At 37.0% G+C, this 24,305-nt stretch overlaps 1 protein-coding gene across 17 annotated transcripts in view; it reads right to left on the bottom strand.

Moving 5' to 3' along the window:
- MYCBP2 (MYC binding protein 2) overlaps window positions 1-24,305 on the bottom strand; it is a 212,074-nt gene that overhangs the window by 36,004 nt on the left and 151,765 nt on the right. For 12 of the 17 annotated variants that reach the window (XM_062566861.1, XM_062566863.1, XM_062566868.1 and 9 more), the window contains 5 exons: window positions 23,217-23,342; window positions 18,435-18,620; window positions 8,477-10,120; window positions 6,672-6,841; window positions 42-286 (listed from right to left, as the gene is read on the bottom strand). In XM_062566861.1, the coding sequence (XP_062422845.1) occupies window positions 42-286; window positions 6,672-6,841; window positions 8,477-10,120; window positions 18,435-18,620; window positions 23,217-23,342 (2,371 nt within the window). The remainder of the gene's footprint in view (window positions 1-41; window positions 287-6,671; window positions 6,842-8,476; window positions 10,121-18,434; window positions 18,621-23,216; window positions 23,343-24,305) is intronic. The other 5 variants (XM_062566864.1, XM_062566865.1, XM_062566878.1 and 2 more) reach the window with 2 other exon arrangements.

Here is a 24,305-nt window from a genome sequence, read left to right as displayed (position 1 = left end):
AAAATAAATCATTTTACCGCCCTTAAGCTGCCTTTAATTACCTTGCTAATGTCTGTAGATAGAGACATGGCATTTTAATAGGAAAGTCTTCAGAAATCCCTTCTTTGACACTGGGAAGTTGAGACTGAAATGTTTTTGCAGGGTGATAACAGAGAATACTGGGTTCAGCAGCACTACTCAGTGACAGCAAATACAGTGCATTAGCTTTTATCACTTGATGAGCTTCCATAGTTGGCAAGGCACGAGGAGTTTTAATTTGCATTGGTTTTCTCCTAGATTGTTTAATCTAGAAAAATACAAAAAGAAAATTTTTTTTTAATTTTACTTCATCCCAGGAAAAGCTGATAATGTCACTAATAGTAAAGGTGCTTGATTCTTCCTATCACAAATGATGCTTCCCATTATAAAATGACACTTCTGTTATTTTCGTTACTTTTCAAACTTTTAACAAACAGCTGAAAGTTTTCATGTCAGGTGTTTACCTCAGGATGATTCACTTTGTGCAAATATTTTCAACAAATTTAAGAATGAAGTTAAATTAACATTGTTCTGCTTGTCCTAAAAAAGACCCGCTTATGTCTGTAAATTTTGCAGGAAGGATTTGAAATTAGTTAGGTAAGACTTTTTATAAGAAGAATATCTTTCTTGCTATTCCCATTCAGAAACACTCCAGTTTGTCTGAAGTACAGTTATGTCCTCACATAAAGGCCTGACCATGATGACATATAACAGCATTCTTATTTTATTCAGTTTGGTTTAAAAACACTAAAATGTTACTTCTAACATAAAAAATATTAAGATTGTAAATTAAAGCAACTACAACCACAACTTAAATAATTCTTGAATTAGGTAGCTTGTACAATTTTACTGTAGTTTCACAGTATAAACATATGCCTACATGGTATAATTTTTGCCTACTTTCTAACTATACTGGAATTTTAGGTATCTAATTATCAGCAAACAATAGACAAGATTTCCTCTCTCTGAGCACTTCAACACTGCACTTATGTCTGTCACACATTGAACCAAAAAACTTTCTCAGTCTTTTCATGAGGCTAAGAAACACCCTGGTCTACTGGTCTATCCTTCCTCAACTTCGCCGCATTTCAATGATGAGCAGAAGGATGCATAGTCAGTCTTCAAATTCCAGAGACAGCTAATCTCCTACATATAATTTAGATCTGCACAACTCATTTTGAACATGGCACAGTCCAGTGAAAGAAAAGATTTACAGTGGTAAATCTTTTTTAAAAAACTCTAGTAACTAGTACTTCCTAAGAATACAAGGAACTACGGTTTAGTCCCTTCTCAGCCTGAAAGCAGTCTGAATAGACAGCCTGAATTCCACCCTAACTATCAGGTGATAACACTGCCTGTGTAGAAAGACTCCATTTCTGCACAGGACACTACAGTCACAGGGCACTCTGGAATGCAGAATTTGTAGGTCAACAAACAAGAATAAACAACAGAGAACAGAGTGTCTGAGTGAGAAGAGGGACTCACGGTAAACAGAAGAGGAGATGTTCTGATCAACGCCCTAGGAATGACATTTCTATTTATTGAGTGACTGAAAAACTGGAAGCAAATAAACAACACTAGAAAGAGACACCAACGATATGAATTGTTCTAGCGCTCATAATCTCTCTTGCCAATGTGAAGAGGTACTTAGGCCCTCACAAGCTCTCTAAAGTGCCAAGTTCTCCGTACAGGCTATATTATGAGTTTACAAGTCTAGTCCAGATGTTCTGAATCACCATGACAGGCCTCCCTGGTTATCTTTTAAGTGTTGCATAAACTTAAATTGCAAATTAATGATTACGTTAACTAATTAAAATGTAAATAAATGTAACTAACTAAATAGTTACATTTAGTTACTAATAGACTCTTCCCCTGCCACCTCCGAAATTCCTTCCATGCAGCACTCCTGTCACTTTTGCTGTCAGGGAGCAGACAGGTCACACCTTCATGGTCCTTTCAAGGACAGCAACTATTCTCATTACAGGAGAGATGCCTTTTAAATCTCAATTGCTCCTCAATTTAGATTCCTTTACTCAAATCAGCATGAGACTGCCGGAACTGGAGCATCTCTGTCTAGAAGCTTATATGGAAAAGGAGAAAAGAAGAAAAAAAACATTGATGGCCTATAAAGTAGACAACCTTAGGTAACAGAGAACCCATGCAAAAAGTTTTTAATCAAGGAATAAAGCCAGCTGATACAAAATCTGTTACTACATTTCTAATATTGGAAAGCAAGCTGGAACTCTGAAGAAAAAGCTTTTGACTCCAGTACTGAGCATACTGTGAGCTTTGCCTAGATAAGGAAGATCAGCAACAACCTTCATATATACTGCCAGTAGCTGAAGCCAATAATATGTCTAACTGCCAAGTATGTTTTACAATTGTGGAGACTAAAATTATTTTAAGATTGTGGATTCACATTGACTTTGTTATTCTAAAGTGTGTGTGGGAAGAAATGCTTTACCTCTCTTTCTCTACCTCTCTGCTTGTTCCCCAAGTCTGTAAGACACAATGAATACTACAGAGATAAGACACTAAAACAAGCAGGAACGGATGAAAAGAAAATAGGAAGAAGCAGCCAGAGAAAAGTTAGTTTCAGAAATTAGCTTCATAAGAAGTTAAGATGGTTGTTAAAGAAAAAACATCACTCTTTCTGTTTTCCACATTCATAATCTAAAAGGATGAATTTCTGTTTTGCCCTTTGGAAAAGCTGAGGACTGTGATCTAGTTAGGCTTAGTGACAGGCAGCTCTAGTTTAGCATTCACAAATATTCCTTGTATTTCTTCCTTGGGCCAACATACTGCATTTCTCAGGTGTTTTGAGAGTTTGTTTTCCACCCTGCGTGCTTCCTATAGACAAGTGTCACTGAGTCACAGAATCATGAGGTTGGAAAGGACCTCTGGCAATTCCTTAGTCCAACCTCCCTGCTCAAAGCAAGGTCTGCTACAGCAAGTTGCCTAGGACTATGTCCGGGTGGGTTTTGAGCATCTCCAAAGATGGAGATTCCACAATCTCTTCAGAAAACTGTACCATCCTCACTGTAAAAAAGGTTTTTCTGATGGAAAATGGAATTTATTTTATTTGAGTTTGTGCCCACTATCTCTTGCCTGCAATGAGAAGAGTCTGGCTCCATCTTCTTTACAACATCCCATCAGGTATTTATACACATTGATAGAACCCCTCCTCAGTTTTCTCCAGACTAAACAGTCCCACTTCCCTCAACCTCTCCTTATAAGCCACATGTTCAAGGCCTTTCCTCTCAGCTGCTCTTTGCTAGACTTGCTCCAATACATCCGCATCCCTCTTTTACTGGGCAGCCCCAAACTGGACCAGAACTCCAGATGTGGCCTCACAAGGGCTGAGTAGAGTAGTAGGATCACCTCCCTCGACTTGTTGCAAATGTTTTTCCTAATGCAGCCCAGATTACCACTGGCCTTTGTTACCAAGGTACACCACTGGCTCATGGTCAACCGGATGTCCACCAGGACCCCTAGGTCCTTCTCTGCAGAGCTGCTTTCCAGTATGGCAGCCCCCAATCTGTACTGGTGCACAGGGTTATTCCTCCCTAGGTGAAGGACTTTGCAATTGCCTTTGTTGAACTTCACGAGGTTCCTCTCTGCTCATCTCTGCTGCCTGTCAAGGTCCCTCTCAATGGCAGCATAACCATCTGGTCTATCAGCCACTCCTTCCAGTTCTGTAATTTCTGCAGACTTGCTGAAGGTGCACTCTGTCCCATTGCCAAAGTCACTAGTGCAGACGATAATCGTAGTGGTTCCAGTAATGACCCCAGTGGAATACTGCTGGTGACTGTCCTCCAGCTGGACTTCATGCCACTGATGATAGCCCTTTGAGCCCAGCAGTTGTGCCAGTTTTCAGTCCACCTCACTGTCCACTTACATAGTCTGTACTTCATCAGTTTGTCCATGAGGATGTCAGAGGAGACAGTGTCAAAAGACTTACCGAAGTCCAGATTACAGCACTGCTCTCCCCTCATCCCCTAAGTCAACCTGCAGAAGGCTATTAGGTTGGGCAGACATGATCTCTCCATCATAAGTCCATGCTGACTACTCCTAATCACCTTTTTGGTTTCCAGGTTGCCCAGAGAGGTTGTGGAGATATTCAAAACCTGCCTGGATGCAACCCTGTCTGACATGCTCTAGGTAACCTTGCTTGAGCAGGGAGGTTGGACTAGATGATCTCCAGAAGTCCCTTCCAACTTTACCCATTCTGTGATTCTAGGATTATTTGCTCCATCTTCTTCCCAGGGACTGAGGTGGGGCTGACTGGCTGGTCATTCTCTAGATCTTCTTTCTTGCCCTCCCTTAAGATAGGAGTGACATTTGCTTTCTTCCAGTCATCAGGAATCTCTTTCATTCATCATGACCTCTCAAAGATAATCAAGAATTAACTGGAAAGATATCAGTCAGCTCCCTCAGGACACATGGGTATATCCCATCAGGTCCCATGTACTTGCACATGTGCAGTTTGTTTAAATATTCCCTAACCTGATTCTCTTCCACTGAGAGTAAGTTTATCTTGACTTGGATTTTCTCATTGATTTCACTGACTGGAAACTGCTTATCAAGACCAAGGCAAAGAAGCCATTCAAATACCTCAGTCTTCTCCATGTAATTTGTGACCAGGTCCCCCTTCCCATTCAGCAACAGGCCCGCATTTTCCTTGCTCTTCCTTTTTCTGCTGATGAACCTTTAAAATCTGTCTTGCTGCCCTTCATGTCACTTGCTGGATTCTACTCCAGGAGGGCTTTGGCTTTCCTAATCCCACATGCACGCATGCTCAGAGAGTCTCTCTACAGTCCTCACAGACCACTTGTCTGTTCTTCCACCTCCTGTACGCTTCCTTTTTATATTTCAGCTTTGTTAGGAGTTTCTTGTCCAACCATGCAAGCCTCCTACCACCTTTGCTTGACTTCCTACTAATTGGGATGGACCATTCTTGAGGAGGTGACCCTTGAAAATCAACCACCTTCTCCTGTACCTCTCCCCTCTCCAGGACCATCTCCCTTGGGATTTCTCCAAGTAAATCTCTGAAGAGGCCAATGTCTGCTCTTGTGAAGTCCAGTGTTGTAATCCTGATTTCTGCTTTCTTCCCTCCTCTCAGCATCCTGAACTCCACTATCTAATGGTCACTGCAGCCAAGGCTGCCTCCAATCTTCACATTCCTAAGCAGTCCTTCTTTGCCTGTAAGCAGGTGGTCCAGCACAGCTCCTCCCCTTGTCAGCTCCTCCTTCACTTGTGTTAGGAAGTTGTCATCAATATATTCCAAAAACCTCTTGAATTTTTTATGCCCTGCTGTGTTGTCCTTCCATGCAAGCCTCCAGTTATTCCCAGCAGTTATTGTGGTAGTTAAAGTCCCCCAGGAGGATGAGTGGCTGTGAACATGAGGATTCTTCCAGTTGTCTGAAAAAGGCCTCATCTACTACTACTTCCTGATCAGGTGGTCTGTAGCAGATACTCACCCATTATGTCACACACATCGGCCTGCCTTCTAATCCTAACCCATAAACTCATCACTGGCTCATCTGTCCCTAGGCACAGCTCCAGGCATTCTCACTGCTCACATAAATGAAAATTCCCCCACCTTGTCTTCCCAGTGAGACAGACCGACCATCCTGGTATAAGATAAACATCTGCAAAAGCCTGCAGGGAAATTTCCTTATTCTCTCCAACTGGCTTCTTGAAATCATTCTTTGAAGAAAACATGAAAAATCTGAATAAAATAGGGACAAAGCTAAGCCAACATAGATCTTATATTCTTCTACATTCTTATTTTGGGAAGCATTTTAGGTCAGAGCAGAAGTAAGGCTCTGTTCAGTCTCCCAGACTCAGTACCCATGGTAGAGAACAACCTAGTAAAGAAGTCTGCACTAGCAACCTATGAAACACTTCATCTTTTCAGATATATGGGTCTGAGTCAGCCACCTTCACAACCATAGAGCATTTTGAATGATACAACAAAGCCCAAAGTTTTTGTGGCTGTATGAATAAGGTAGTGCCCACAAACACAGCTTGGTGTATGAACAATGGAAGTATGGAAGAGACTTCCCCTCTTCAATCTGAAAAAAATGTAAATTAAAACTTGCTTTCTTCATTCTGCATCTAACAATATGGTAGGAGATGAAAAAACAATTATAAACTGGAATGACACCAAATCTGTACTACAGATATACAGTGGCAGGACTGAATTATACTTGCTGATCTGGAAGGTTAAGATCATTAAAGAAACTATAAACATATTAAGTTAAAATAATACTCATAATTCAATAAACAAAACAAAATTCAAAATTAAATAAACCAAGACATACTTTTAAAAATTAGCTACTAATCTTATAATGTAGTTTTATCAGGATAAAAAATAAAATTACTCAAGAAATAAAATCAAAAAAGAATGCAAAAGTACTTCAAGTTTACAACAACGAAAACATGGTACTTCGCCCTTGGAAAGTAATGTGAAGTACCAAATCAGAAGTAATCGGCACATTTTCTGTATTTTAAAGCTATCAGTGACTTCAGTGAGTATTTCACAACCATACAACATTTATCAAATTGGTCCGATATTACATTCAGTTTACGAACATGTATTAGTATTAAACATATAAAGAGATAATCACAGGAGAAACAGATAAAAATACCTTCTCTCTTGCTGCCGCTTGCTTTTCACGGAGGTATTTTTCTCTGCATCGATCACAAACCAAATACCAAGTGCTTCCTCCAATACCACCATCACCACAATTACCAGCCCATCCTCCACAAAAGTGTCCAATGCTATTATAACCTTGGCCACCTGCATAACGACCACAACCTACACATGGTAAAAGATGAAAAAAAAAGTTATTTCACTATAAGGATTATTATTTTCCTATCTGTAAAATGGGGAATGGAAAGGGGGAAGGAAGAAAAGAGACACACATTAATGGGAAAAAATGCGTGCCTGTGTGTGTGTGTGCATGCAGTATTTCAAGAAATCTTATCACACTTGTAATTTCCAAGCTTTTATTATAATATTGTCTGAAATGTTAACAGTTCCCTATTCAGACAGCTAGCTGCTAAGGTCAGTATTACACAGTAGATAATCTCATCTAAAATTTAACAAACATAACCCTCTACCATCGCACGTCTACGGAAGTCTAAAAAGGAATAAAGGGGATTCCTATGCTGATTATTGTTTCTCAGAAAAATTCAGGACATTGATAACTACTGAATAAGAACAAATTTTAAATCTTCTTTAATTTTACTTTAACTTACTATGCAGTACTAATGCTACTGCATACAACATCAACCTGAACTTCAGTTACTTGCAAAATAGTAAGTTTATTTTATAAACTGGAAAACGTATGAATCATTTGGTCTGCAATAATACTAGTTATCACATGTTAGCTAAGTCCTTCTAAAAGTCATCTTTTTTTCAGAAGAAAAGACAACTTCGCATCTGCTTTACGTGCTGAAGGTCCTGGGTTCAAGCCCCAGTGGAACCAGTACCAGGAAATCTCTGGGAGGTTGGACTAGATGATCTCCAGAGGTCCCTTCCAACCTTAACTGATTTTGTAATTCTGTGATTCAACTTACTTATCTTTTAAACTCAACTAACTAGCTAAATAATGTCTGGCTCATACTGATTCACCTTGATTCATTTCTTAAAAGTAAACCAATTTCTGAACAGATCTAGTGACCTCTCTACAACAGTGGAATTGCAGACGTAGGTTGCATTTTACAAACTGTCTTTTGACTACAGTAAAAACTTTAGAGATTGTGACTACATTTTTTTTCAAGCTAAATTTTAAGCCAAAAGATACAAGTCATCGATATCTAGGTATTACATCAGCTAATTAGTATCGTAAAATTTAAATATTAGACGATTCTAATTAACCAATGGTATACTTCTATTTTTATTTCCTATTTTCTCAGCATAGTTCGAATTCCTAAATTTTAACAACTGTTATGTTTCTGAAGAGGCCCTGAAAAGCAGTTCATCTTTTTGACTTTGTTTCAAACAACCTTCTTCAGCATTTTTGACAGCTCAGCTCATAAAATTCCTGTGTTTTAATCTGTGGCCATTGCCCCTTGTCCTGTCACTGCCCAGTGGGGCATCACTGAGAAGAACCTTGCTCCCTCTGTTGTACACCCTCCCATTAAATATTTATAAGCAGTGACAAAATTTCGCTTGAGGCTTTTCTTCTTGAGGTTGAACAATCTCAGCTCTCTCATCCTCTCCTCTTACGAGAGATGGTACAGTTCCTTATCATCTTTGTGGCACATAACACTTTAAATGACTTACACAAGTGTTCAGGGCATCAAATTTTAATTTAGCTTATATTATGAATTGTGTTAAAATGCTGACATGAGACAGCTTGACTTATCTGCATAGCAGTAACTAATGTCAATGTGTGTATCATACATTATAAAGGCAGGTGAGAGGAAGAAAAATATCTAATTTTACCTGGATGAGCTTGTCTCATGTGATAAGTCACGGGATATGGATGCGATTCTCCACACAACTCACAAATAGTGTCTTTTTCAGGTCCTCCCACTGCAAGCTGGGCCATCTCACCAAAAAGATTTCCCCGTGGCCTAGTCTCAACCTTTTCTTTTTTCTTTTTCTCTTTCTTGGTTTTCTTGTTATCTTTGTCACTTTCCTTCTTCTTTAATACTGCACAAGAACCAGGACTTGGAAAAATCATATTTTGGGAAGCTGCTTTAATAGTTGCTAAAGAAATGTCTTCCCAAAAAGCTACCAAGTGCTGCAGCGTTAATGGAAGAGGAGACTTGGATTTCATTGTGTGATGACTAGATGTTTCAAAGGAGGTAGCTTCAGTTTTTCCATCCTCACACTTCTCATGCAGAGGTGGTTCTTTTAACATAGAGAGGACCTTGTTTTTATTGATGCTACCCATTTTAGATATGTCTGGTCCATGAGGTGCAATGTTGAACATGTTAAGAGCAGATGATATTTCCAGTGAATGTCTGTTTTTCAATTTGGTTTCTTTTTCCTCTGCTGGTTGTTGATTCAGGCTGCTTCGTATTGGTGCATGCTCTTTGGACAGTTCTGGATTAAACTTCAAAAAAGATGAACATGCCATAGCATCATGAACTATTCCTTCATGCCAAAGAAAAGCAGCAAAGACAGCTCTAGCGCATTCTGCAACAGAGGGTGACATTGCTTGCTTGGCTGGCTCTACAGGTTTGGAGCCATCGCTTTTGAAAAGGAAGCTGGACTTCTCCTTTTTGGGCCTTGTGTGTCTACCAGCACATTTACGGCTTACTTTTGGAGATGCTCTCATGTCTTGCTCATCTTTCAGTGGTGCTTTTCCTATGCTGAAATGAACTTTATTAGAACCATCATCCAGACTTTTAAATTCTGTGTTATCTTCACAGGTGATATCGATAATGCTGTTAGTCTTTAAAGTACTTGAGGTACATACTTCAACAACCTCACTGTGAAGGTTTTCTTGTACAACATGAGGAGAAGGAGCTCTATTCTCAGTTTCTGTAACAGGCTTTCCATCTTTTGCAATAATTTTTGGTTTGGGTGAAGTGGACCTCCCCCTTAACGGTTCCGTAAGTGGTACTTTCTTTTTGCGAAGGGTGTCTGGATCTAATGTGTAAGAATCTGACTTAGATCGTTCTCGAGGAGGATCTAGCTTTGTTTTGACAGGGGATGAAGCTTTCTGAGGTAGAGTCTTATCATGTGGTGATGATGATCGTGGAGAACTAGCACCAGATCTAACTGCTGTAAGTGTCTTTGCTTTTGGAGAAGACGACCGGGTTCCTGGTCCTGGAGATTCAGCTCTCAGACCAGTAGTTGTTCTTCCATCAGTTTTTAGTGTTTGCAAAGTGTTATGATTTGGAGACAAAGATCTGCTGTGAGAATCCGACCGCAATTTTGCAGCATCTGATTTCAGCATAAGAGATTCACTGGCAGATAAACCTTCTGTATTCCTAGGTTTCTTCTGGTCAGCAGCAGCTCTATTCATTCGCACATCAGGCTTGGGTGACCTACTGTCAACCCTGTGTTTTGATGACATGTCTGCTTTTCCTGCTGGAGAAACTGGTCTAGCAGCTGCTGTGAAATTCACTCGGTCACCTGTTTAGTATATTTTATAATCAAATTAGGGTATTTTAACAGTGATACTTTTAACAATGCAAATCAATGATTAAAGACCTGAACACAAGATACAATTCAAACACATGCTTCTGTTCACATCAAAAAGAAAGCAAATATAAAGGGAATTTTTTCCACTAAAATAGTTTTAATACTTTCCCCAAAGATAAACCAAAAATACATCTCAAAATATGTTAGGAAATATTTAGAGAAAACACACTACTAAAAAGTTATCAAAAGCTGCAGTTCCCTGTTTCCTTGAAACATTAATAAAGGAAGCACAATTTGTTTTCTTAGCTAGAATTGCAGTACTTATTAACTAAATCTACCAAAGTTGCAACAGAAACCAAGGATTATGTACTGATTATCTCTGCATCTGTCATAATGATTACAACAAGAGGACTTGCTGAAAGATCGTATGTATAACCAGATTTATTTTCTTTCATGCTCAGAAGTCAGGTAAAATAGAAAGTAAATACAGCTATGAAGTACGGTTGGTAAGTGGCTTATTAACGTGTTTAAAACAAATCACATGGATAACCTGAAGTACCACATTTTAAAGACCACATGCTACCAGTTGATACAGAACATAAGCTACTCAAAATGAGCTTCTTAATCACTAGCTCAGTTATTCACCAGCTCTAACGGTAAACTGTTTTAAGTCTACTTTGTGATATATGAATTCAGAAATTAAAATTCTAATTGCTTTATAAATACTTTTCCAAGACACAGAAAAGACTAATTTAAAATTTTCTAGATGAGAAAATACTCTAGAAATGATCAATTAAAGAACCTTTTACAGAACTCCTCAAAAAGGAGAAGAAAATGAAAGGAAAACAACTGCCTTCTTAAAGGACATAAAACACTGGAAACCACTGAGCAATATATTAAATTCAAAGTACCTGTATGACCAGTGAATATCAAGTAGGAAAATGTGCTAGAGCAAAACTGTTTTTTCAAAGGTATAGCCTAACAACAATTTTCAGTGATAAAAATAATTTATATATATATATATATTTTACATATTTGTATATGATTTTCACATATACAAGTAAATTACCCTACTTAGCATTCTTGATTCAGTCAGCACCAACTCCTCCTTCCCCCTCCCCAAATTCTGCATAATACTGAATCAAATTGACTCATCTGGAAACCAAAAAAAAAAAAGAAAAAAAAAAGCCAAACAATGAAAAGTTTACTTCCCTCTTCTTCCATGTTTCATTTACTGCTCACTTACTGTTTGAAAGCAAGTACTATTAGACTAGATTAATAGTGGACTTCATATATCATATATCATTTATCATGAAATCACTACAACTCAGTAAGGCCACACTGAATGGTTACATCAAATGAACACCAACAAGTACCAGACTTGAACATTTACTTTTAAACCAGTATTTTCTTGAGTGAATGAAATGAAAATGAATGGAAGGAAAAGCAGAACACTTTGACTGTAAAATCTGAATAACCTTGCTATGTTTGCATGCATACCCACCCTTCAGTTTGTGAGAGAGAGATGAAATAGCAGAGGCAGGCCCAGCTACACCACTAGTTTTGTAAATACGCTCGCGAGAAGCAAGGCAGCAGGATGAAGTTTCTATAGTGGAAAACAGTTGCACAGAAGCAGCACAGATTCAATAGAAAAAAATAGCAAAGATAAAAACAAGCACTTCAAATGATACGCATCTCCTTTGCTAAATATTCTGAGGTAATTGTTAAGATTCCTACATTAGTTTTAAATGAGAAACACTAACATTTGCCCTGATTCACATTTTCTAAAGAATAAAAGAGAATCACTTTTGTGATTTCAGTCTAAGTTACTAGAATTGAAAATATAATATTCATAAACTAGTCAATGGGATTTATGCTTTATTATAAAAATACAGCAGTGCCTAGTCTTGAACAAAACTCTGTTTTTAAACATGAACTTTTAATCTGGGCATTCACAGATGTGAATTATTTAAAACTGAAGTGTGGCCTTCTAGATGACCAAGTCTCACAACCTTCCGAGAAAATTAGAGAACATAAGGGATGTTTGTATTGGAAAATCTCACTAATCACTGGAAAGAATGATGAAAAATACATCAAACCCACCCAAATTATCCTTTAAAATCTGAACACATCTTAATAATGAACTGTTTTTTTCAAAACTTCACGTGTAATCCAAACTTTAGCTTCTCAATACTACTAAGAGACATAATCAGGAATAAAAGAGATTCAATCAAAAAGTACAGATATGACAACTATCTGTACTAATCCTTAAAATATAGTTTAAGCTTAAGAAAAAACCCCAAAGTTAAATCCTGGTATAGTCCAAGATAGTTTCAGTACGATTAGACTCCATCAACATCAAATCTGCTAGAAGTGTAGCTTCAAAGACAGCTCAGAGTGAGATAACAAGGAGATTTAGATAAAAGTCTATCTAAATACTTTCCTACAACGTTGTTTTTATTCCAATTCTTATTCCTTCCAGTAGAAAAAAAAAAAACTCGAATTCTTATCACATTAATGATATTTAAGAGATTTAATTTGCACACTCACTAGAAGATATTCTGCTTTAGAAAGACCTCTTTGTACAAATGAAAAAAAGTAAAAATTTTTTTTTGCCAAATATTAATTTCAATCTGTGCATAGTTTAAGAGATTTGTTGTGTAGTACCATATTTACTAATTTGTATACATAAATATATTAGAAACTCTATTCTTAAGGGATTAGCTATAGTTTTATAGATTGTAAGAATAAGAATGTTCACAAATGCTTGAAATAAGAATTTTATTCTTTAAAACAAGAAAATGATCTCTATTTTCTCAGTGCAGTATTAGAATAAATTTAAGAACAATATTACCTACTATATATGTAACTATGTAACTTCTGAGTGACTGTCTCTCCACCACTTTTTTTTTTTCTTTTTTCTTTTTTTCTTTTTTTTTTTTTTAGGTAAAATGCAGAAAAACACACTAGGAACACAAACTTGCACTAGAGGAATACTTCTGCAAATATAAGCCTAAAACGTTATTTTGGTTTTTTTTAGCATTATGCTCTGTAAATGATCAAACAAAATTCTTTACTAAATCCAAGGTCATGTATTCACCTTCCTGTTTCATTCTATATTTGAGAATACTCACATTTTATACTGTTGTGATCTAATTTACATTGATTTCTGTACTGCTTCTCAAACATTTCAGGAAGGAGGCTGTGGGTCAAAGAGATTGACTTGACTTCCTCACATAATCTCACATAATCTTGCTGCCTTGGGAAATGATCTATGTTTATCTAGGATTGATGGTCAGCTGCAAGGACAGAATTCCTATTTTTTAATCATTCTCAAAAGACTACAAAGGCATGCCCAAGCTCTGTCTCAAGACACATTCAAATGCAACCGCGTATCTTTGCTCATGCTCTTTGCATCAACATGAAAATAGCTCCAGCTTGAAAAGCTACACGATATGGAGATGTAAGAGGCAGTTCAGTTCCTACGCTAGCCCATAGTCTTCTAACAGCCATTTCTGCTTCCTCTGAGGGAAAGCTAGTAAGCCAAATATGAGGCCAGCTGCTCCACACTGGTCTAGACTGTTTTGAACACTGACTGAAAAAGACTAGTAAAACTGTGTCTCTGGAGAGGGAAGACAGGGTGAAGTTTCTTCTGAAAAGACATTCCTCTTCTGTCCTTCTGCATGCTGATGAAGGAAAGTGGTGACCTGCTTTTGCCCTTCTGCCTACCCAATGGATGCCTGTGCAAAAAGAATGTATTCCTTTTGGAAGCTGGGTAACGCTATTAGCCAATTTTTCTTAAGCACTGCAATAAATATATCATTTTTTAGAAACTGAAAATGCCATAGTGGCAGTTGGAACAAGGATTCTTTTTCTACCGAAGTAAAAAAGCCCACTGAAATCAACTTTGAATTTAAATATTAAAAAGCGAAAATGATATTAGTCAACATTAGTAGGGGAATGAATGAACGAGTAAAAGCAAAAGCTGAAATGCAGTTTCATTAGGAGAATATTGGCAATGTTTATTATTCAAAAGTAAAGTTTAGAGCACCATCATTTGAGTCATTTGAATATATAAACTGAAAGAAATATTAATTGAAAAATTCCTGCACTTGAACGAGTAGATAAAATTAACCTGTAATTTTGTAATTCATAATTATAACTTTGAAGGCACGATAAACCAAACTTATTTCTAAAACTAAGCTTGACAGAATTTGTGTTCTTCCCCCAAACTTAACTTTACCTGTCCCCCAGGAAACGTTTTGGATTTAAACAGTCCAAAATGTATGCTTTTTATCTATCTTAGAATATCAAATTTGTAAAGTCTAAGGTATGAAACAGATTAGCTCCAATTTTTAGGAATGATGCTTTGGCAATATGTAGCATCTGAAAAAATAACTAATACTCTGTGGCTGCTTAGCACGAAAATTAAGGCATTTCTGTGTGATGTAGAATATGTCAGTGTAATAGATGAAAAAGATTCTCTCTCTCCATTTTACTGAAACACTACCAAGAAGGGCTTTGTGTTCCATACGTGTGCTAGCATTTATACCCTCTCCACAGTTTAGGAGATGCTGATAAAAGCAGTGCAGGCAAAGCCAGTGGTTCTAAATGCTCTGTAACTACCAGCTAAGAAGTAAAAACAAAAAACACTAAGAAAGTGGTTGTACAATACTGAAGAAAGGTATCAAGGAATCCCTCACATGAATGGTAGGGGTTGATCTCCTCCATGTGAGAGAAAATACTGGGCTGCAACCCACCAGCACAGATTTACGAGGAGGCAGTATGACAGGACACCATGCATGTATTTAACAGCAGCTCAGCACTGCAGCTTCTGTCTGGACTGAGACGAATCACGAAACAGCTACGCTGTGCAACTATTCGCAGTGACTTGCCAGGGGTAGGGTGGAGAGTATGTGACAGAGGAGGGTAATGAGGGGGTCCAAAGCCTTTTCAGCCAATAAATGTGTTCTTCATTTGCGGTAGCAATTCAGATGCGAGAAAAACATGCTCGGAAGGTCTAACTGGCAAAGTTTCACAGTCCTGTCCCCAACTTCCCAACTCAACAGTCAATTCTGCAATTTTAGTAACTGATGCTGGACAGTGTTGCAAGATTCTGTCTCCCTGATGTGCAGAATCTAAAAAGTTTTGTGACCCAGCAGACACTGCTGGAGATTGAGAAACAAGATCTTCCTTCACCTTCTACGTTTCCACACTTTAGCAATGTTCAGAACCAACCAGAAATTTGAGTCTTCTGTTTTTCACAAAATTCAGAGCCTAATTAATCAAGTAATCAGGAAAAACCTCACAGCTGTGAGAAGCTGCAGCTCCTGAGCAAATCTGCTACTGCTCGTTTTTAGAACTTTTCAAAAGCAAACATACTCAGGCTGGAGTACTTACAGACTGTTGTTTGTTGGCATAAGAAATTAACATGTATAAACTGGTGTTCTTTTGGGGGAAAAATCCTCACTATGATTCTGAATCAGTATAGCTGTTTCTAAACTCCACGTAGATTATGTCTTCCCTTCTAGCTTTGTTGGGAGTTTAAGCTGCATAAAAGTCCCAGAATACATGACAACAACACTTCAATTTTGTCTATCCCTATGAAAAAGAAAACCATCTCTCGACTTTTTCCATTGTATGAACACATGTGAAAATCAGCAAAGGAATTAAGTAATACAGAACATGCAGTCCTTTGTAAAGTTCTAGCAAATAATAAAAAAATGAGTAACAGAGCTCCCCTTTCTTTCTTTTTTTTTTTTTTTTTTTTTTTTTATTAGCCCACCTGTAATACATTCCAAGGTTCCTTTGGCAAAACACACAGGATTTTTTCTGATTAAGCTATTTATAATGGTGTGATAAGAATAGCAAAGTGAAAATGAAATACTTTCCATTTGTTCAAGCATTGTATCTCAGGAACTGTTTGTCTAACACACCGTAGTATTTCCACAGAAAATAACCCAACACTGTACCCAAAGACAAAAGGTTGTCACAAGTACTCTCCCTCTTCCTTAAGTGAATTTGGGAAAACAAACAAACAAAAAACCCCCCCAAATCCACTGCCTTCCCTCACCAAACACAGAAACTGTTCTTCAGAGAGAACAGCTAGCTGCATAGTCTTCTAAAGAAAAACAGCAATCTCTCGCTAGCCCAGACTATATATTATAATCAGACCAACAGTCGTCGTCTTGTTTGAAATAGTTACTTCAGGAAGTAGCTCTAGGGGATGTTCAGCTTGATTCTAACTTCTCTGAAAATCATGCTTCAAAATAAAGTTTCTCCACAAGAACAGCAAGAATAATTGAGGAAGAGCAGAATATGTAAGTAGTAGCCCAAATTAGCATGTAATATCTAGAGCCATGGAAATCTAGAAACAGAGGAACTACTTCTTACAACTATTAAACTATCCCTTTAATTTAACAGTTATTGACTACAAACATTCATTTTGATTTTAGGGACCTTCTTAGGCATCAATATAATCTGAAATGAAACTATGAATGCATAGGGCAAAATCAAATTGACTTGATATGGAGCCTTAGGATATGTCTTTTAATGGATTTAACTTTTATTTACATGTTTGATAACAGGAGGCAAGTACTTTGGAAATAAACTATGAAAATGCCACACTTAAAAAGCATTTCTGTTACAACTCTATTAAAGCTGCATCAGAGTTGAACACAGATTTGAAAAAAATACAGTGGAATTAGATCTTAACAGAAATTTTTTATCTAAATATTTTTATTGCCTGTATGTCTTGATATTCTAATAAATCTTACAGCACAAACAAATCGATTGCTTTCTAATATGGGCAATTTCTGGAAATAAATTAACAACAAAGTCATTGCTTAACATAAAATAATGTTTAATCTAGACAGTCTTATTTAAGTTTCAAAGGTCTCTGATAATTTCCTTGATTATTAAATGAACAAGTACATGAATAAAGCCTTATGGGTCTCCGAAACTATATTCTGACCTGTGGATGAACTTGCAAAGGGAAGATCAACACATCTGCAAAAGACTAAGTTCTAACAGGAAATTCTCTCCCCCTCGCCCCAATCCTTAATTTTTGACAGTAAAAAAGAACAAAGAAAAAAGTTAAAAATTCTCTCCTCCTTCATATGTAATTTACATTATTTCCATCAAATCTTAAATTAGACTTAACTTAGACTTAAATTCTAGTTTTCCTACTCTGACCAATAAAAGAAAAAGCGATGGGAAAGAAGATACACAGAACGTTTTCTTACCAACTGATAAATTCTCAATAAAGGGGCATGGACGCCATTGGCAATCGCCTACTTTATCTAAGTGAGTTAAAGAATATTTTGCTTTCAGGACATTGGTATAACTCTAGCATATATACAGAATGTCACTGTAGAATATTTATGATAGTCTTTATACAAATACAAATGATCTCAAAACTTTTATCTATTTCTCATTCAATGCATTTCACTGACTACTGACACTTGAGTAAACTCAAACGGAGAGATCCAGAACTGAACAGCAATAGAGCCTGAACTTACTGACCAGGTCCCAGAAGGAAAAAAAAGGCATTTTTGAAGGATTGTTTATGGGAGAGAGGAGGAGAGGAGACGACCAGTATTTGTGTGACTCATAGGACCCACACGACTATACCTTTTCTGTGGATAAGGAAGAATTTATTCTCCAGTACTCTGATATCTGCTATGCATCATGAGTACTAAGATTTTATTTTTCACTAAAAAAAACCCTAAACAGTTTCTTGTCCTTCCATCAGCAACTGCTCTCATTAGTAACTATTCACCTTCAGGTGCTAACTTTCATGTGCAAGTCAATCCCATGAGCAGCCAACATAAGATTACAAAAGCCTTTGTTATAAGTTATCACCCAGTTGTTCCAACTTTTCAGCTATCCCTAAAGTTAGAAGTGATAACAAAATTAGGAATGAAGGAGGTAAGAAAATTTAAGAACTATGAATTTACTGCAGTTAATTTTTCATGTTAAAAGAATTACCAATACTTTATAATGTATAGGATAGATACCTTAAACCCAGTGTTGCATACAATATTGCAAATGCACTTTCATGAATGTTATCTACACTTCAGAGCACATAAAAAAGCAAAATACTGAAATATTGAAATTAAAGTTGAACAGGTATGCTTCTCTAGGAGCATTACCTCACATGCTTACAAATCATGAAAAACTAACTCAACAAAACAAAATCAGAAAAGTGCATGGAGGGATGATTAGTAGCTGGTAAGCAACTAAGAACAGCAATGTCAAAGCTTCAGAAATGGACTGATGAGGCAGGTAAGGCTGACAAACTTACTCTGAAGCTGTGGCTGAGGCTGCTGGAAGGAAAGGGACTGTCCGAACACAAATGGACTGTGGACTAGGGAAGAGGGAGGTTTTGCAGCTTGATCAAAGATGGAAGGAGCTGGGAGATTTGGCCGTGACTGAATGGAATTCAGTATGGCACTCAGTTGGTCACCTGTAGTGGGCAAAACAGTCAAAACTACAACCTGTTACTTGTCATTCTCCAGAAAAGCAGAGTAAAATGGTGCTCAATTAAAGTTTAAATGAAGATAATAGAAAAATCTCACATATCTTATTTAGCCATACATAACTTCGATTGTGGCTAAATATAAAGAACTCACCCCATGCATGGCAATAAAATTACTGAAAAGTACAAGCAGGGCTCTTAAGAATCATGAATATACTCAAATTATTTAAAACATTTCAAAAGACAGTTTAATTTATATTCATCTTACTAAAAAATGAAGACCAGCCAAAGCAGATATCTCTAGTATTTACAATAAGACACACATGCAACAGAACATGCAGATAAAGATTAGAAAAACTGAAGAGGGGGAAAGATAACATGTCATTAGGCTTTGGCAAGTGTATTTCTGTGCCAGACTTTGAAAAATATTTGCTTATTTTTGCAAATATCTTTAAAAGTATTCTGTCATGATGGTTTTCAAGGTCGGGATCAGGTTGATTTTTTTTTAAAGAAACATCTTCTAAGAACTGAAATTGGTTTCCTGAAGAACTGTATATATTTGATGAGGGACAAAAGAGGGTCTTCACAAAAGCTGGCATGTTAAAAATACAGCTTTAATTTCTAAACACCAATTTTCAAAAAAGTATAAATGAGCATTAAAAGTATATGATACCTACAGTAACAAGGTAGAGTTTATCACACAATGATATAACTTCAGGTATACTTTAGGAATATGAGATGGAGGTGCTAAAAGTTTGAGAGCCTGTCAGATCTGAACGATCATCAACCACACCCCAACAGCATCAGCTAATTCTGCAACTTGGTATCATTTTGATAGCATTTTAGAAATCTTGGTAGAAAAAAATAATTAGCAGCTATACACAATTTATAACTGAATCTGGAACATGTTTAGATAATTATTAATTGTCTTTTCATGGAACTAGAGAAAGACTGGTGGGTCTGTGGAACCCTGTATTATCTAAGTAGTCCAAAATAAAATATTTCACTTACTTCCTCAATACTTTTGTTTTAAAAGTGAGAGAACAAAAACATCAGCAAAAAGCTGGAAAATTTATCTAAATAATCACCTATAAGTAGCAGTAAATTAATTTTATTTCACTGTTATAGAAGTTGAATGTCTAAAAAAGAATTTGAATCAGTACTTGGGAAACAATCATTCCTACCCTACTAACCTAGACATGACAGACATATTTGGTAAATCACTTCTTCTTAAACCAAATCACTTCTAGTTCTTAAACCTAACTATTTAAAAAATTAACTTCAGGCCAAGAGTTGCACATTTTTTCTAGATAGATACAGCTCTCACTAGTTACCAGGGAAAGAACTAGCACCAGAAAACAAGTCCTAGCAGTAACTCTCAACTGTCTGTAAGTAGTTCATTGGTAAAAAAACCATGCCCACACATGCAAAAATGCTTGTGCTGGTATTGTTCAGAGCATGCTTTGTGCACCTCCAGTTGAATGTTGTCTTCACATCTTCTAGCTCTAACTTTACCAGCTCAGGTAGCTATGCACTGCATTTTGCAGAAGAGCTGGGAGCATGAAGCACAGCTGGCAATGTAGAGGCTGTTCATCAGGCTCTTTCAGCTCTGCATTTTGGCAAACTTAAAGCACCTTTTATGCAACTGTTGTGCTTTCCCCAGCGCTCTATTCAGGCTTACTGCTCAAAGAGTCATGCCATGAGAACAGACATAAACCAGACTTCATCCAGTCCCAGCACCTGCATGAATATGCCCTTCCTTTCAGAACACAAAGCAGTGCAGAAGATCACAGGGAGGTCCCTGGTTGTTGGAGCTAAAGGAGTCAAGTTAAATGAGGGAGAGCAGATGCTGACCTGAAACTAAAAAACTCAAGAGGTAATCTAATCCCATGCTGCTGGGCATACTTGTACTATATTATTGAGAATACTCTATAATACCATTTTTTAATCCACCACCTGTTTTTCTATAAGCTTATTTACCCCAGTTATCCCGTTATTCTACATATAGAACTCACTATACAATATTTTTTTATTTTAAAATGTTATAAAGCTACTCCCTCCTTATCTGATTTAAAAACCACTATAATTACTACTAAATATGCAAATTCTTATAATTCCAAAGGAGATTTATAATGATCAGATCCATCAGATCAGCTTCTTTCTAGAAAATTACTTTCAAAACTGCAGTAAAGAAAGGCTAGTTACTGTAACTGGAACTGTTTAAATAGTGTGACATTACAAAGGCTACTCTCAGAAGTGTCTGTAAAATGCTCCTGGAGTTCCTGCAAAGCTCAGGACTGCAAAACCAAGCAGACCCTCTCTCAAACTATAAAATGTTCTAAAATGATATCATATATTAAGCAGCACAGATATACAGAAGTCCTTTCTTTGTTGGATTTGTTCCAGTTTACATAAATGAGTATTAACCCGGGCAAAAGAAGGAACACTGGCATACATTGCCAGTGAAGGCACTATCCTCCATGAGACAAACCTATTTCCTAAAATGAGTAATTACTTAAAAAAAAAAGTTCCACTAAGAACAAATTGAAAGTTATCTGCTGAATAACTAAATATGTATTGGAGTAGGGCCATTCACAAAGAGTGTTAAAAACTTGCTGGTAATGTAGAAGGCTGGACTACAGAAGACATGGCTAAATCAAACAGAATGATTGTGAGAGCTAAGTCTTCTGCCTTGAAAGCAATACTGTAAACACATCTACTTTGTGAGGATTTTTACATTTGACCAGCAGCCTGAATGTTCATAGATGGTTATTAAATTTTCATTGAAACTAGTATATCCCTACAAGAAGAGCTCTGACAAACAAGCATCTTCAACACAAGTGCTTCATTCAAAAATTCTCCTAATAGACAGTGCTTGCATCATCAGTTTTTCCCATTCCCCAAACTCAAAAGTTTCTTAGACCTGAGAATACAAGACAGAAGGTGGTATATACAATAATGATACAATAGAAGAATTCTATTTTGTGAAGAATAGTATTTCTACTCTTTCACATAGAGTTGATAAGAACTCTCCACTCTTGAGGAATTCAGAAGCAATTATAGTTATATGGAATAAGCAAACTCATTTAGCTGAGTTTTTCACCCACACTTTGAGGGTGGATCACAATATCACAATTTGAGGATATGTCAACAGAATTTTATATATATATATATATATATATATATATATATGTATAATGAACTCAATGCCAAGACTCCCTTCTAAACTTTCTGTAACTGCAGCACCCTAAAGAAGCACCTTAGAGACTAAGATAGGATGTAGTAAAAGGAACCACAGTGTCTTCAGAAATTAGGATTCCTTTTAGTATAGTATATTTATCTTCAAGACTTTATCTTTGAACAAAACAAGAAAAAAATTCTTTTCCTGGTATCTTACCGCAGGAAAAGACTAGGTAATACTTTTGTACTATTATGCAGTTGACACTGAGAGAAGTAATACAGCCTCACAGGCCAAGCACCTTAAGCACTCCTGCTTCCATGATATAGCCATTATTTTGAAATGAGTATGGCTGAACTGGGAAAAAGTACGATACAAAAAAACCTATAAACAATAGTAAACCACTTGAACTTTTTCTAACCTTTGTTCAAATAAAGATTTCCCTGTATCAATGTGTACTCAAATATGAACTAACTCCTGATGTGATGAAACACTGAAATAACATAAAACTCTTTCACATTATGAAAATAAATGACAAGAAAATCTAGGAATAAATTTTCCATTCATCTTTCTGCCCTTAAAATAAGTCCCCAATGAACTATTTTTTTTCAACAAATGACCCATAACATGTGTTGGTATTAAAAACACATAGCACCCCTAAGGTCCATACTCATAGTGGCATGAGCAGAGTACAAGTATGTAGGACTAGAATGGCAAAGCTCCATGTCTCAGTAATATTTCTCAAGGACATCTGCCTTGGAAAAAGTCTGTATCTTCTAGATCTAGTCAATGAACAAGCAAAAGGCATGCAGGCCGAGTTTACTGTGATGGTCTATAGACCTTTGTATCTTGGAAATGAAATAAACTATGTTTAAAATAAGAAATTTTATGACAATAAAATGAATAAGGTACTATTTACTTCTCAGTATTTATAACTGGTATCTATGTGATTGAAAGGTCACTAGCTAAAACTAACTAGTTTTAAAACCTAAAATCTCAATTAGTATCTTTTATCTTGTCATCAAATCAAAAGCACATAAAATGGTAAGACAGATAGATGAGAAATGCTTATACATCTTTATATTTTTAAACCCAACGTTTATCTCATCTTGACTTAGAAATAAATGTTTTTCATTTCTGCATTATAATTTTGGGCCTACCACAACAGAAAGCCTCAACTGTAAGATAAAGATATTTATCGATTCCTTTTAATATCACTCAGCATAAATACTCTGTATAAAGCAGAGAAAAAACCAATCACAACATTACTAGCTACATGTATTATGCTACTGATTACGTCCTTTGGAGCACATCTAATGGTGCCTCAAATGCTATCAATATACAGCAGAATAGTGGGAAATGAATAACAAAAACTAATGCAAAATTAAGAAAAAAAAATATTTTATAAATGTTTGAGTGTAAAAACATACCTTTGTTATTTCCAAGGCCATAATCAAATCCTTGTCCATTACTACAGCTTGTCGCCTTACTGAAAGCTTGTATTGAAAAAGGACTTGGAGGAGGGGTCTGAACATTCTGATCTAGAAGAACTTGTTCTGTAAAAAAAGTCATCACTTCAGAATCAGACTTTCTTAGTAACTGATTTACATTGGAAAGATGAGTCACAAGGCAAAGGAGCAATGTTTTAAATTTTTTTTTTCCACAGATAACACTCTTCCACTCTACCCAATTCTCTTCAGAAAGAAAAGCACATCTCTCCTCTTTAGAACTTATGCTCTAAAACCAAAATAAATTAAGGGGTTAATACCATGCAAACTGATTTTATGTTTTACTGAGTTGTTGTAAGCTTTGCTGTCATATGCTACATTGAACAAGCTTGTTACTTAATTTTTCAGTAATATCACACCATTCAATTGTTTATTCACAGATTCACAGAATGATTGAGGTTGGAAGGGACCTCTGGAAATCATCTAGTCCAACCTCCCTGCTCAAACAGGGACACCTAGAGCATGTTAGACAGGATTGCATCCAAGTAGATTCTGAGTATCTCTAGAGAAGGAGACTCCACAATCTCTCTAGGCAACCTGTGCCAGTGCTCTGTCACTCTCACAGTAAAGAAGTACTTCCTCATATCCAGGTAGAACATGTTTCAGTATGTGCAGGTTGCCTCTTGTTCTGTCGCTAGGCACCACTGCAAAGAGTCTGGCCCCATTCTCTTGACATCCCTTCCCTTAAGGTATTTATAGATATTGGTAAGATCCCCCCCTCCGTCTTCTCTTCACCAGGCTGAAGAGGCCCAGCTCTCACAGCCCTTCCTCACAGGGCAGATGCTCCAGCCCTCGGATCATGTTCGTAGCCCTACACTGGACTCTCTCCAGTAGCTCCATGTCTCTCTTGTACTGGGGAGCCCAGAACTGGGCACAGCACTTGAGATGAGGCCTCCCCAGGGCTCAGGAGAGGGGCAGGATCACCTCCCTCGACCTGCTGGCAACACTATTTCTAATGCATCCCAGGAGACCATTGGCCTCCCTGGCCACAAGGGCACATTGCTGGCTCAG

This window comes from Rhea pennata, chromosome 1 (assembly GCF_028389875.1).
Source record: "Rhea pennata isolate bPtePen1 chromosome 1, bPtePen1.pri, whole genome shotgun sequence".
NCBI classification, from domain to species: domain Eukaryota; kingdom Metazoa; phylum Chordata; class Aves; order Rheiformes; family Rheidae; genus Rhea; species Rhea pennata.
Note: the sequence above shows the minus strand (reverse complement) of the source record. Positions and strands in the feature narration are given on the sequence as shown.